This window comes from Zosterops lateralis (genome assembly GCF_965231275.1).
Source record: "Zosterops lateralis genome assembly, chromosome: 2".
In the NCBI taxonomy this organism is placed as follows: Eukaryota; Metazoa; Chordata; class Aves; order Passeriformes; family Zosteropidae; genus Zosterops; species Zosterops lateralis.
This window is the reverse complement of record NC_139763.1, coordinates 70351666-70365161: the sequence shown is the minus strand read 5'-3', so window position 1 is coordinate 70365161 and position 13496 is coordinate 70351666. Positions and strand designations below refer to the sequence as shown.

Sequence of the window (13496 nt, the reverse complement as noted above, 5' to 3'; positions counted from 1 at the left end):
TAATTATTACAAAATATACAAATACCTGTGTCCATCCACATTGTAACTTTGTATACATGGAAATGTTTTTTTGGAAAATAGCCACATGCATCTAACTGGAGGATATGCCGTAAAGTTAACTTCAAAGCAAAACTCTTCCTCACCAATTTCAAAATCTTCTTTAGAATCAGTTATATTTATAAATCCCTTTTCTGGAATAAAAAATGGAAGAAAAGATGTATTAGAAAGGCTGGACTTTAGGGAAGTCATTTTAACATCTCTATATTTTTCATTTGGGTTATCACAAGCAAAAATCCTGTCACATCACAAAAGACATCCTCTTAATCAAAATACGATAATGCTTCAAAATAATATTAAATATTGTTACTGTGTTCAGTTGCAGACAGATGATTTGAGTCTAATGAAGTTGCATATTTGGTCAGACCAGAGTACTTCCAAAATAGTCTGACATTTCTCTTCAATCTACCCTAGAGAGTCACAGGGCCAATGATGCCATTATTTATTTGGTTTGGTTTAGGTGTGTATTTCAGTTGTTAACAGCTGCAATTCCTGGCTTTCCTTCATAGGAACAGAACCAGGTGGCACTACTATCATAATTAGATGCTGACAATATTCTTTCTCCTTTCCTGAAATAAGCTGAAGATTTTGCAAATGAGTCCTGTAGCTACTCCTGTGTTTCTCTATTAAAATTAAACTTATTTAATGCAAGACGATATCAACATGGAAAAGTGTTTTGAAGAGGTCCATGAACCATGTGCTGCTGGTATTTGCCCTGCTAGGGTGGGATTTGTTTCACCTAGTGGAGATGTCAAAAGTTCTGTGATTCACCTAAGTTACTTGTTTGGACCTCTCATAAACTCAGTGGAATGAAAAAGGCATATTCAGATGTATCCCTTCCTAAGCAGAAGATAACAAAGATGTACTGAACTGCTTCTGGAAGTACTGTTTCTTGGCACTGACTGATGAAGGAACCAAAGTCATTGTTAGGGCTAGATGTCTCATGGCTTGAAATTAATCCTACCCAAAGGGACTGAACAGCAGACATGTGTAGAGGGAGGCTGTCCTAAAGACACCAGTGGTGTTAGGATCAGCTTTGGAAAGATCACAGAACCATTTAAATTGGAAGCGATATGTAGTCAAACTCCTGCCCAGAGCAAGTCCAGCTAGATGAGGTTTCTCAGAGCCATGTCCTGTTTGGTTTGGATATCACCAAGGACTGTACAACCTCTGGAAAGCTTGTGGTGGGGTTTAATCAGCTACATGGTGAAAAATCATGCCATAAAAATATTGCTGGACCTGTTTTCTTTGTTTGAGTGTTTTTCTTCTGATTGTAACCCTATATTCTACTTGGCATGCTTTATCTGTCTTAGCCTACTTAATACCTGGAAAATCCCATAAAAACCACAAACGTTTCAATATTTCAAAACAAGAAACTATTCCTATTTTTTGATATTAAAAGTTTATTAATTTTATGCATGGAGCCTTTGTCTTTTGGTCCTCATCCTTCCAGACAGAATATCATCTGAATGTACTGTTAATAACACAACCAGTCAAGAATAAAGGCTTTCTACAGAGAGCATGTAAGGACCTTGGAGAAGTGTATGCCATTTCTCTGGAAAACAATTGAGAAAAAAAATGTAGTTCCTTTATTGGAGGAGAAAGAAAATGGCAAACTATTGCTTGGTTTATAAATTTTGGCAGGCTTAAGTGTATTTTTGACTATTTAGACTTAGCAATGCCAAAGAGGTGAGATGAAACTCTTGAGATTGAACAAGGCTCTGTGTTCCTCATATTTCTTTATTTTTTGCTTTTAATATAATGTGCTGTAAAATAACTTACATATTTCTTAAGATTGTGTAGTGCTAAAAATTCTTTATTTAAAACTGGTGGAAACTACAATAAGGCCTGCAATAACAAAGAGCCTTGCAAGCTGCAGTTGTTGGCACGATCTCTGCTGTGGTTTGAAGTGGCCTAACCAGCCTGCCTGACCTGATGGTAACATAAGATGGGATAAATTGGTGAGGTATCAATTACCAAAGAGCAAATCAAAGCTGTCTGGCTGCAAGGCATTATTAGAGATTTGAAGAACACCCATCCATATAGCTATGGTGGCCAGGCTCCTCAGGCAATGGATTGTGCGATAACCAAATCAGTTTTCTCTTGGATGAGTTACATCATGAAGACTCCCAGTGAAGCTACAGGTGGTGAATCTTGCACAGTAATGGTTTAAAGGTGGGACACTGATGGTTTCAGAAACTGCTACCCTAAGACATGGGCAACTGAGTGAAATCTGTAACACTGTTGAAATGGTATCTGCATTGTTAGCATAATTTCACACCCACAGTGATTGTCATTAACACATTAGGCTAAACGCTGGGATGGATCAGAAGCACAGGATATTCCTATAGGACCTTGGAGAGAGAAGCACAGCTGTTGGCTTGGTATGACAACATCATGCACTTTAATCCACCATGGAATTAAACAAATAGATTTTTTCATCAGCAAAAACAATGAACCCTCAGAAGTTTTGTTGGCATAAAGGGGTACTAAGGAGTGCACAGACAATCAATATAGGTTGGTGCATTGCAGTGAAAAAAATACCCTGCTCAGAAATACAGCCTTCCAGGTTGTATTGACTTAAATATTCTCTCTAACTGTCATCAATGCTCACACACCTGATAGTTCACAGATCTAGATCAAGAAGACACTGTTTCTGACCTATGCTCAGCTACTGATAAAAAAGAGGATCTTGCCCTACCTCTACAGTACACCCTCACCCCCATGTTCCTGTTTACCAAGGAGATGTGCGTAGAACAAATGCACAGGTATCGTACTCAGTTATTGTAAGTGACAAGAGAACTTCCTGCTGGTAGGCAGAAGCTGAAAAGAGGATATCACACTCGGAAAGTAATTTCTGAAGAGACTGGGGTAAGTATTTTCACTTCCTAACATTCCTAGCCTAAGTCTCATAAACCCTGAGAGCAACTACATCTAAGGTCAAACATATGGTGACTGCTTCAGAGAGCCTTGTTTTCAGGGCTAGAGGCTCCAACTCCAGGCACACAGTCATTAAATTATACCCCGTACCTACTCCAGCAGTGTGGTCCTACCTACAGATTTCCTTTTTATGCCTTATTTCTAGGCCTATTTGTATATTTTTTCCATCTGAGAAACAAAGTTCGCAATTGAGGTTGCCCTCAACTTAATTCAACACCTCTGGCTTTCAAGTCAGCATGTTGCTTAAGTAGAATGAAATTTCATTTTAAAAATTTCAGCTCTGTGGCATGCTGGCTGAGAGTCCCCAACGTATGAGATGAATCCCAGCCGGTGTTTCTAGGAGAACCCATTGAAACAATCACACAGACTGCATCTCTAAACAGTACCATTTCATTTCCCTTCTAAAAGCACTGTCTTTTAAAGGGAATTATTTGTAAAACAATATAAAGAAAAGGTTAATTGTATTCAGGTACCAGAATGACTCAGTTCAGATTAATCTCTTGGCTCTCCTGGATTGCTTGTAAGTGCAAACAGACTTTTTCCTTAGCAAGGTAACTATAAACACACACTGCATACCTGCAAGAACAGACACATTGAAAACAAAACAAAACAACTGAGAGACAAAATTAACACCTGGGAATTACCTAGAACTGTGATCAAGGCAGTTTGATTCGGATGAGCAGTAGAAGAACAGGTGTAATGTCCACTGTTTTTTCTTTCTGCTGCTAAAGCAAACACATTCTGGATCCGAATTGCTGAGGAGTCTTCTTGATATTCTAATCCTTCAAAGTAGTTACCCTGGTTTTCAACAGAGATTCAGAGTTAATCAGTTGACAATGCCCAATACAACCAATTTTAAAATATGCCCTGTCTTTTTACCTGCTCAACTTCTCTGTTTTCAAAAGATAGTTGTATTCTGAATTTATAATTACGGTGAACAGCTCTGCATCTGATCAGCAATGGTTCCCCCACCTTAAGGAGTAGTTCAGGTAAAGGTGCTGCTTGTCTTTCATTTAAATCTACAAAACCAAAACATAGACATTGAAACAACCATCACTTTGCCTGGAAAATGCTCAGTTAGATCAACATTTTTTCTGCTAATGCTGTATAGATACTAATTTTTACATTGTAACGATAATTACCATAATCACGAAATTAGTAACCTTCATGGATTTAGATGTGTCAAAACAAATTTTGTCATGATTCACAAGACACCTTTAGGGCACAGTGCAGCATAGATCTTAGCTCAGGTACCTGAGTGCATATATTAGTTAATAATTATATACAAATATATATGTTTGAGAACACTTTGGAGAGCTTTTCCATGCACACAGTCCTAAAAGCATGAACAAAAAGTCAATACAACTATAGCCAAAGCAGAAAGGCAAGAAGCTTTTTACAGAGACCACAAAGAGCTATTGGAATTAGGTTTTAAACATGTGATAGAGCAATCATATTCACTGTTAGCTTTATTCCAGTGGTTACAAACAAGTAGCTTAGACCAGGAATCATACTCAGATGGGTAGTGCAACTAACTTCAGCAGCAGGATTGAGCTTACATGCAAGTAAACCTTAGAGGGAAGTTACCTATTGTAAAGAGGCTGGTGCATTCTCTGCCCAGGATATTAACCGCACAGCACCATATGTAAGTTTGAAATAATTCATGTTGCACCATCTGTATGCCATCTATTTCTCCAGTTTCTTCATGCTTTTTATAAGGGCAACTGCAATTACAAGCATAATTATTCATTGACTCATTTGGTTAACCTCAAGAAAATAAATCTGATAAATCTCCAAACCATGAGAATATGCAAACAATAGTGGGAAAACTGGATCTCATACATTGAATAAAAAGGAACTAGGAAAGGTGAAGATAAGAAAAAAAAAGTCACAGTCTAGGCAGAAATGTGGGCTGAAATGACCTGAATATGCTCAGACTGGTTCTTAGACAGGTAATGACGTGATCAAACCCAGACAAGAGCAAAATCAGAGGTTGAGCTTTCACACCACATCTCTGATTTCCTTGTTGTGGGAGGTGCTGCAAATCCAGCAGCCATTATGAGATCCAGACCCTGAACTTCCATGCTGTAGAGAATGGCATTGTTGCCCTGTTAATAAACTTCATATATTAATAGAATGGGAAATATTATTTAGCTCAGAAAATCATGATCCCTTGTCTTCTTGGCTCTAATGCACCTAGTGAAGCTCCCAGTGACTGGAAAAAAGGAAACACTTCATAATTTTAAAGAAGGAAAGGAAGACCATGGGGACTGCCAACCTGTCAGCCTTACCTCTGGGAAGGTCACAGAACAGAGCTTCCTAGAAGTTCTGCTAAGGCACAGGGATGTGATTTGAAACAGTCGGCATGGCTTCACCAAGGGCAATCCTGCCTGATCAGCCTAGTGGTCTTCTGTGATGGAGTGACAATGTCAGTAGACAAGGGAATGGCAACAGATGCCATCTGTCTGGATTTCTGTAAAGCTGTGGACATGCTCCCCCCCAGGATCCTTCTCTCTAAATTGGAGAGATACAGATTTGATGGGTGGACTGTGTGGTGAATAAGACTGGTTGGATGGTTGCATTCAGAGAGTAGTGGCCAATGTCTTGGTGTCCAGCTGGCCCTCAGAGACAAGGAATGTCCCTCAGGGCTCTGTACTGGGACCAGTACTAATATCTTCATCAATGACATAGACAGTGGGAAGCTTAGAGATGGCACCAAGCTGTGTGGTACACTTGCCACACATGGGGGATGGGATGGCATCCAGGGGGACCTGGAAAAACCCAAGAGGTGGGCCTATGGGAAACTCATGAAGTGCAACAAAGCCAGGCACAAGGTGCTGCACCTGTGTCAGGGCAATCCCTGGTGTCAGTCCAGGTTGGGGAATGAACAGAACTTGGGCAGCCCAGTTGAGAAGGACTTGGAAGAACTGGCAGATGAAAAGTTGGGCATGGTTCAGCTATGTGCACTTGCAGCCCAAAAAACAATTGTGTTCTGAGCTGCATCAATAGAAGAGTGGCCAGCATGTGAAGGGAGATGATTCTGCCCCCTGCTACACTCTCATGAGACCCCCACCTAGAGGATTGCATCCAGTTCTGGGGCCTTCAACGTAAGAAGGATGTGACCATATTGCAGAGAGTCCAGAGGAGGCCAAAAGAAGTTCAGAGGGCTGGAGCACCTCTCTGATGGAGACAGCTGGGTTTGGTCTGCCTGGAGAAGTGAAGGCTCTGGGAAGACCTTCAGCTGTCTCCCAGTAGTTAAAGAGGGTTTATCAGTGAGATCAGGATAAATTTTTTAGCAGGGCCTGTTACAATAGGACAAGGGGTGATAGTTCCAAACTAAAAGAAAGTAAATCTAGACTAGACATAAGGAATATGGGATTTTTTATCATGAGGATGGAGAAACACTGACACAGGTTGCCAGAGAGGTGGCATGCTTGGAAACATTCAAGGTCAAGGCTCTGAGGAACCTGATCTCATTGAAGATATACCTGTGTATTGCCGTGCACTTAGACTTTAAAGATGAGCTTTAAAGGTCCTTTCCAATCCAAAGTGTTCTATGATTGTAAGATTCAAATTTAAAAACAATTTGAAAAGCTAGATGGAAACAAGATGCCTTTGATTTGCTCTTGTGGCATCAAACTGTGAATCTGGAATAATATTTCTAAAGCCAAGAGCTGACAATTTCCAAAAGAGCACAATAGTCAAAATTTCTAGGAAAAATGTGTTGCAGCACTCCAAAAGTGGATCATGTGGATGTAGGTTTTCAACAAGCATGTGGGTGTGCCAACCAGCAGAGCCCATCTCCAAAAATTCTGAATCAAAAGCTCTTCTTCAGTTATCTCCCCAGCTCAGTAGGCCCACCAAGCAGTGTAGAATCATAGAATCATTAAGGCTGGAGAAGACCTCTAAGATTATTGAGTCCAACCATCAACTGAACTCTGCCATGTTCACAGCTAAACCAGGTCTCCAAGTGCCACATTACATGTTTTTTGAACACTTCCAGGGATGGTGATTCAATTACTTCCTTTGGCAGCCTGTTACAGTGCTTAGTAACCCTATAACTGAATAAACTTTTCCTGATATACAATCTAATCGTCCCCCAGCATATCTTGAGGTCATTTCTCCTCACCTTGTCTCTTTTTCTTCAGAAGATGGCAAACTTAGTTTCAACATGCATATAAACATACACATACCTCTTTTCGGGTGTTTTGCAGAATATCCATTCCACAGAGGCCTGGGGGTAGCTCTCAGATATGCACTTGATAGAATCTGATTTTTCCCCTTTCCTGAAATAGGGTTTGGCTGGTTTTTCTGATAAAAATCATGCAAATGTTTAAGAAAGCTGAAATAATTTTGAAACTGTTTTGCTCATTTTGTAGTACATAAAGATACAGAGCTGTGATTTGTTTCAGGAGTTTCAACACTGAGGGAGCAGAAAATGATTAAGCCCTAGATATGTTGTGGGTTAGTCTCATGAGCTTTTCAGCTTTGATTGCTAAATACACAGCTTCCCTGTACCAAAGGCCTGCCTCTATACGCCAGGGGATAGTCCTGAGACTGATACTAAAAGGTGTTAATTTGCTGTGGTTGCTATTCCTTTCACTGGGCAGGAGCACCTGTGATTTTGAAATCACATCCTAAGCCCGTCCTTTGGTGGAGTATCTGTTAAAACTACAAAATCTGTACTGAAAATGGGGTTTGCTCAGTCAGATCTCACATGATGGAGACAGAAGGGGTGATAATGACTTCTGATAACCAGCAAACTTCTCTACCTTGCATCTGTAACCCAGAGGGAAATGATCCCTAGACAATTCCCACGCACAGACCTGGACTAGGAACAAAAAATTTAAGGTATTAAAACTGCTAAAGGTTTGACTCAAAATGAAAAGCACTGAGTCCAGTTTTAAGCCATCTTGCAATGAAATTGCAGCTGCCACATGTAAAACTGACATTTTCCTCAGTCCTTCTTCTATTGTGGGCAAGGTGATGCACTAAGGTGAAAGTAATACTCATGGCTTTGTAATTTCTCTCCTCATTTATATCTTATAGGATAGGCCTAAGAGGCATTTTTTTACCTACAGAGATTCACATCCAAATTGAAGGATTCACACCTAGCCTGAAGGATTTTGTAAGAGATATAATTATGACATTAAATTCACAGGAGCAAAGAGAAAGCAATCCAAGCAATTGATATGGAAAAGTCCTTTACCGACATTGTTTCAAACGATTCTTGCTTGCACATGTAGTAACAGTTTTTACCTCTAAAGCCTAATTGATATAGAGATGGCAATTCTTAATGAAAAGTTTAATACCTTGTTCCCTCAATGAAGCTGTTAAAATTATAATTGAGGCATGCAGTAAGCTTTCAAATTAAACAAGGAGAGATTGGAGATGACTTTTCTGACACCAGAGGGAGGAAAAAAAAGTTAAACAGAATAAATACTTTAAAAACAAATAAAGAGGGAAAACCAAATGTTGATTAGTCACAGTTTAATAAAATCAAGGTAAGTAATAGTGCTTGTTAAACTTGGAAAGGTTCGGTAGTCTTTTAACTGTTTGGATTGAGGTTTTGCCTTTGAAATTCCTTTATGCAGTTTTAAATTTTATCTTTAAGTTTGTCCCTTTCAAAACAAAATAATATAATCTTTCTTTTCTGTTAAAAAATCCTGTCACCATGTGTCTTTATGAGTTTTTTGGAGATGTTTTTGGACACCTCTAGTTACAAACAGAAGCTGGCTCTCTGTTGCAGCTGTTGCCTTTGCATCAGAGATGTCTCTTGTGTGAGCCTTGAGAAAATCAAATCCACTCCCACTGGGAGCCTTTCAAAAAGTTTACCTCACAGGTGCTGTCATGAGCATTTAACAGCAGCTAAAACCTCAGCTTCTTGGGCATGCTTGTGTTGAGCAGCTGCACAAGTGGTAAGTTTTGCTTTAAAAGACAATGAACAAGTCAAAGCTGGCACTTAGAACAGGGACCTTTTCTTTCCCCTTTCCTCAGTGTACTTCCTCCTACCCACAGAACTGTAAAAGGAAAAGCAGTGAGAGAAGTGAGAGACCCAGCAGCAGCACAAGTGGAAAAGTGGCAGCAGGTCAAAGTGTGACCAGAGTATAAAAGGGACATCCCGATCTGGTCCAGATTACAACTCAGCTAGCAACACCAACAATAAACAGGTTAAAATGAAAGCAAACAAATCTAGCCCATGAACCTTGAAAGCGCAAAAAAAAAGCCACCATCAATTTGTCCTTGACACAGAGGGGAATTTTTCACAGGGGAGAAGAAAGCTTCTGCACATTTACATCTTTATTTGCTCATTTGCATGGTTTATTGACTGGAGAAAGCTGACTCTCACACAGCTTGTGGTTTTGACTTCAGCCTCCGAAGACGGCTCAAAGTGCTATGCTAATCTAGGAAGGTGCTTGAAGTGCAGCACATGAAAGCTTCATTGCTTTGACTGAACTTGAGCCTCCGCCCTTGAACTATTGATGGAATGACCCCTTTCATGTAGATATACTTACTTCGGATGAGAACAGGCACAACCACTGTGTAATTGCCAGTTTTACTCATGACCAAGAGGGTGTATTTTCCAGCTTCTCCTTCTTTTATTTGGGAAAAAGCCAAAGATGTAATATATCTGTAAAACAGAAAGTAAAGTTTGTAATTGTCACGCTAATATGAAGAAGGTAATATGCAGCACACACAATTAAATGTTAGGTCTTTAGTGCTTACAAAAACCCTTCAAAGACACTGGTATTCATTATTTAGATAGTGCCCTTCAACCTGAAATACTTCCTTTGTGTGTCTTTCTACACAAAGAGCACACAGGAACTTACAGCCACAGTACCACATGCTTAATGCTGAGCATTGGGAAGGATGGCCTTCCTGAGCTTGATGCAGGTCAGGAGCTCCACAGCCAAATGCTTTACCTAAAGTCTCATTATAAAAGTTTTGCATGAGGAGGCAATCATGCAGTCTCGGGTTCCAGCCCAGGTTTGGCTGTGAGAGTTAGAATGCTGTTGCTGTTCTTGATCTGCACTGTGATCCTAAAAGTCACACAATTCTTCCTGACTCTGTTTCTTTTACTATAAAATCATAATTTTTCCTCATGAACATTGCAAAGCTCAAATCCATCAACATCAGAGGGCCTGGAGACCCCTATGCATGATGCTATACAAATTCAAAAAACAAGATTTTTTAAAAAATGTTTTGGTTTTAAGACTCATATATGTACGTTGATCTAAATTACAATCAGTAATGAGCTGCTGGGTGACAACAGTTAAGGATTAAGAGATTGAAAAACATAATGCATAACATGAAATCAAACACAGTCACAGTCACAGAAAACATTCAATTTGCATTCTAAAAGAAAAGATCTCTTAAACAATCTTTGATCCAATACATCCCCTGACTTACCTATTCCTTGAGTCCACAGAAAGTTTACAGGCTTTGCTCTTTTTAAAGAACCAAAAGCATGAAATGATATTTGAAATGTTCATTGTTATTCTTAATTCAATATTTTCAAATACATTGACTTCCACATTCTTAATTGTTTGGTAGATGTTCTCTGTTTCCTGAGAATTCAAGTAACACCCCAGATCTTCAAAAATATTAGAAACCTGCAATGCAGGAGGACAGACTGTTAGGTACTTATTAGCAGTTAGCTTTTTATGCTTTTTTTTTTTTGCATTCAAATATTCTTAAAGAATGCTTGTTTTTTCATTTCTACCATCCAACCTATTAATAAATATGCTAAATTCTATTGCATGAGGAAACTCTATAGGGTTCCTGTTGAATCAGTCAATTCTGTTTTCTAGACAGACAGAACAATCTTAGCCAGAGCCATGATAATTTCAGTTAGTGATACAGGTTATTCTTCATTTTGTTTCATTTTGTTTAGAACCACAGGGAGAAGAACTATAGAGCTGAACAGTCCTATAGTTACAGAACTATAATAAAACCTCTCTGTTCGCAACTTGGATGCAAGGGCAGGGTCGGAATGTTGGGTTTATTTTAGCACCTCACTGCTTATCACTTCATCATCTGGCTAGACTGCTCCTCAACTCCTTGGGGGCTTTACTGGGTAAGGAATATTTGGGCTGGATGCTGTCATATTTTTCATTTCCTCACCCCTGTGTACAGCCAAAGGGGAATTGCAAGCAGAAACAGAATCTTCCACAGTCATTCTGAAAGCCACCAAGAGATGAGTCTCTAAGATTAGCTGCAGCAAAAGGTGGCAAGTAAGTAGCTCTATCTAAAGAGGAGCCCTAAATGTCTCCATTGCTTTGTTGGATGAATTTTATCCAATGTAAGTTTATGAAAGGACAGAATTCATTGCATCCCCATTTTGCTTGTTTGTTTGATTCTTCTCACACCTCTCTTAATTTTCCTTTCTCTTGACCTGAGAAGTATCTAGAAATAACAGCCATATTCTGCCTTGTCAGATACAAGGACAGCACAGCTTTGGCTGCTATACCTTCATTTGTTACTTGAATTATTGATTTATTTGTTCAGGAATGAAAAAGATGTCATAAGACTCCCTAGAAACAAGAATTCTCAGGAAATATTTTAACCGCAGGTCTCTGCTGATTTATAATTTGGTTACATGTCAGTTCCACCTGGCTTTCTACCATTTTGACTCAGAAGAAAATAAAATTCTATTTGATTCATTGTCTAGCTTTGGACCTGGCAGGGATTTATGGGCTTTGGTGGTGGAAATAGAGGGCAGTACAGCTTCCCTGTCAGTCCCAGCAGCTATGCACACACACCATGGCCTTGGCAGTCTCCTCTTAAGGGCACATATTTTCATATATATATTTACACTGATATGTTGCCAGCCACATCCAGCAATGTTCAACTGCTGATGTATTCATCAATATTCAAATGCTGATGTATTCAAGCAACATAAGACAACATCAAAATGTTGATTTAAAAGCCAGTTTTAGAGAAAACTGGTACTTAACTATTCACAGTTTCAAAGTACGAATTTTCAGAGATATATCTGTCTAACCTTCTGTAGCCATATTTGGCATAACCCTGATGATTTTGACTGTGATGTCCTCACATTCTAAAGATTTAGGGTGTTGTAAGATCCTGGGAAGGTATTTCTGGAATGGGCAGGAACATTTTATAAAAACTTGTTCTCTATTATATCACCTTAGGAGATACTGATGTCTCTGGTGCTCCTTCATCCTTCTGGCTGATAAACCCACACGTGATCTCAGATGTATTTTGAGTCATTGTAGAAGTGAAAGCAACTGCTGTCATAACAAAAACTGCAAAACAGAAATAGAAATCATATGCAATAAAGTCTAGATCTCTGCCACGGGATAGTAATTTTAGTTAAAATACAACAAAGCTGTAGAAAGATTACATCTTAAAAAAAAATTCAAACTGAATATGCAGACATACTGTATGAATTTGCCAACTCTGCATTCGTGTATTGAAGCTGAGTGGAAACTCTTTTTGGAGAATCTTTCAAAGGCACAGGCACATCACACTTTGTATGTCCCATAATACCACAGAGAAAGTCTAAAGACAAAAGCCACTATATGTTGTAGAGGCTCCTTTAGAAATAACATTATCAAACACAGATGCTCTCTTGCACTTCTCTTTTGCATCCTTATGTTGGAAAGCACCAAACCCTGCAGCACAGGTCGGTGTTTGCCCACTGTGAGATGGAGGATGATTATGCACCTTCCTCCCCATAGAAGGCAAAATCAAGAACTGAGAAAATGGAGAACCATCTGCTGTAGGAGGTCAAGTTTGGAAACACCTAAGGAACCTGAAGGTCAACAAGTCCAATGGACCTGGTAAGATGCATCTGAGAATCCTGAGGGAGCTGGCAGAGGAAGGGAGTAAACCCTTATCTATCTTATTTGAGAAGCTGTGTCAGTCCTGTGAAATTCCCACTGAAAAGGGGAAACATAAGTCCTCTTTTCAAAGGGAGAAAGAAAAAACAAGACCTGGGGAACTACAGGACACGCAGTCTCAGCACCTGTAAAGATTATGGAGCAGATCCTCCTGGAAACTATGAGAAGGCACATGGAAAATAAGGAGGTGACTGGTGACAGCCAACATGACTAAAGGGCAAATGGCACCTGGCAAATCTGGTGGCCTTCTATGATGGAGTTACAGCTTTGGTGTGTGAGGGAAGAAACACTGACATCATTTACCTGGATTTGTGCATATAACTGGCCACTGTCTTGCATGAAACTTTGTGTCTAAACTGGAGAGACATGCACTTGACAGAGGCACCAATCGGTGGATAAGGAATTGGCTGGATGGCCAATGGCTTGATGTCCAAGCAGAGAGCAGTGATGAGTGGCATTCCTGAGGGGTGGAAATTGGGACCAAATCAGTTTAACATCTTTATCAATGACATGGACAGTGGGATCAAGTGCACCCTCAGCAAGTTTGCTGACGACAGCAAGCTGTGTGCTGCACTCAATACACTGGAGAGAAGGGATGCCATTCAGAGGGATCTGGGTTGGCTTGAGAGATGA

The 13496-nt window shown here is 39.7% G+C and overlaps 1 protein-coding gene across 1 annotated transcript in view; it reads right to left on the bottom strand.

Annotated features, from left to right (window-relative positions):
- Positions 1-13496, bottom strand: part of FLT3 (fms related receptor tyrosine kinase 3) — a 43881-nt gene that overhangs the window by 18406 nt on the left and 11979 nt on the right. The window contains exons 2-9 of the mRNA XM_083884747.1: positions 12148-12266; positions 10408-10610; positions 9513-9628; positions 7191-7308; positions 4585-4721; positions 3877-4016; positions 3642-3795; positions 26-191 (exon numbers count right to left, since the gene is read on the bottom strand). Coding sequence (XP_083740873.1) covers positions 26-191; positions 3642-3795; positions 3877-4016; positions 4585-4721; positions 7191-7308; positions 9513-9628; positions 10408-10610; positions 12148-12266 — 1153 coding nt within the window. The remainder of the gene's footprint in view (positions 1-25; positions 192-3641; positions 3796-3876; positions 4017-4584; positions 4722-7190; positions 7309-9512; positions 9629-10407; positions 10611-12147; positions 12267-13496) is intronic.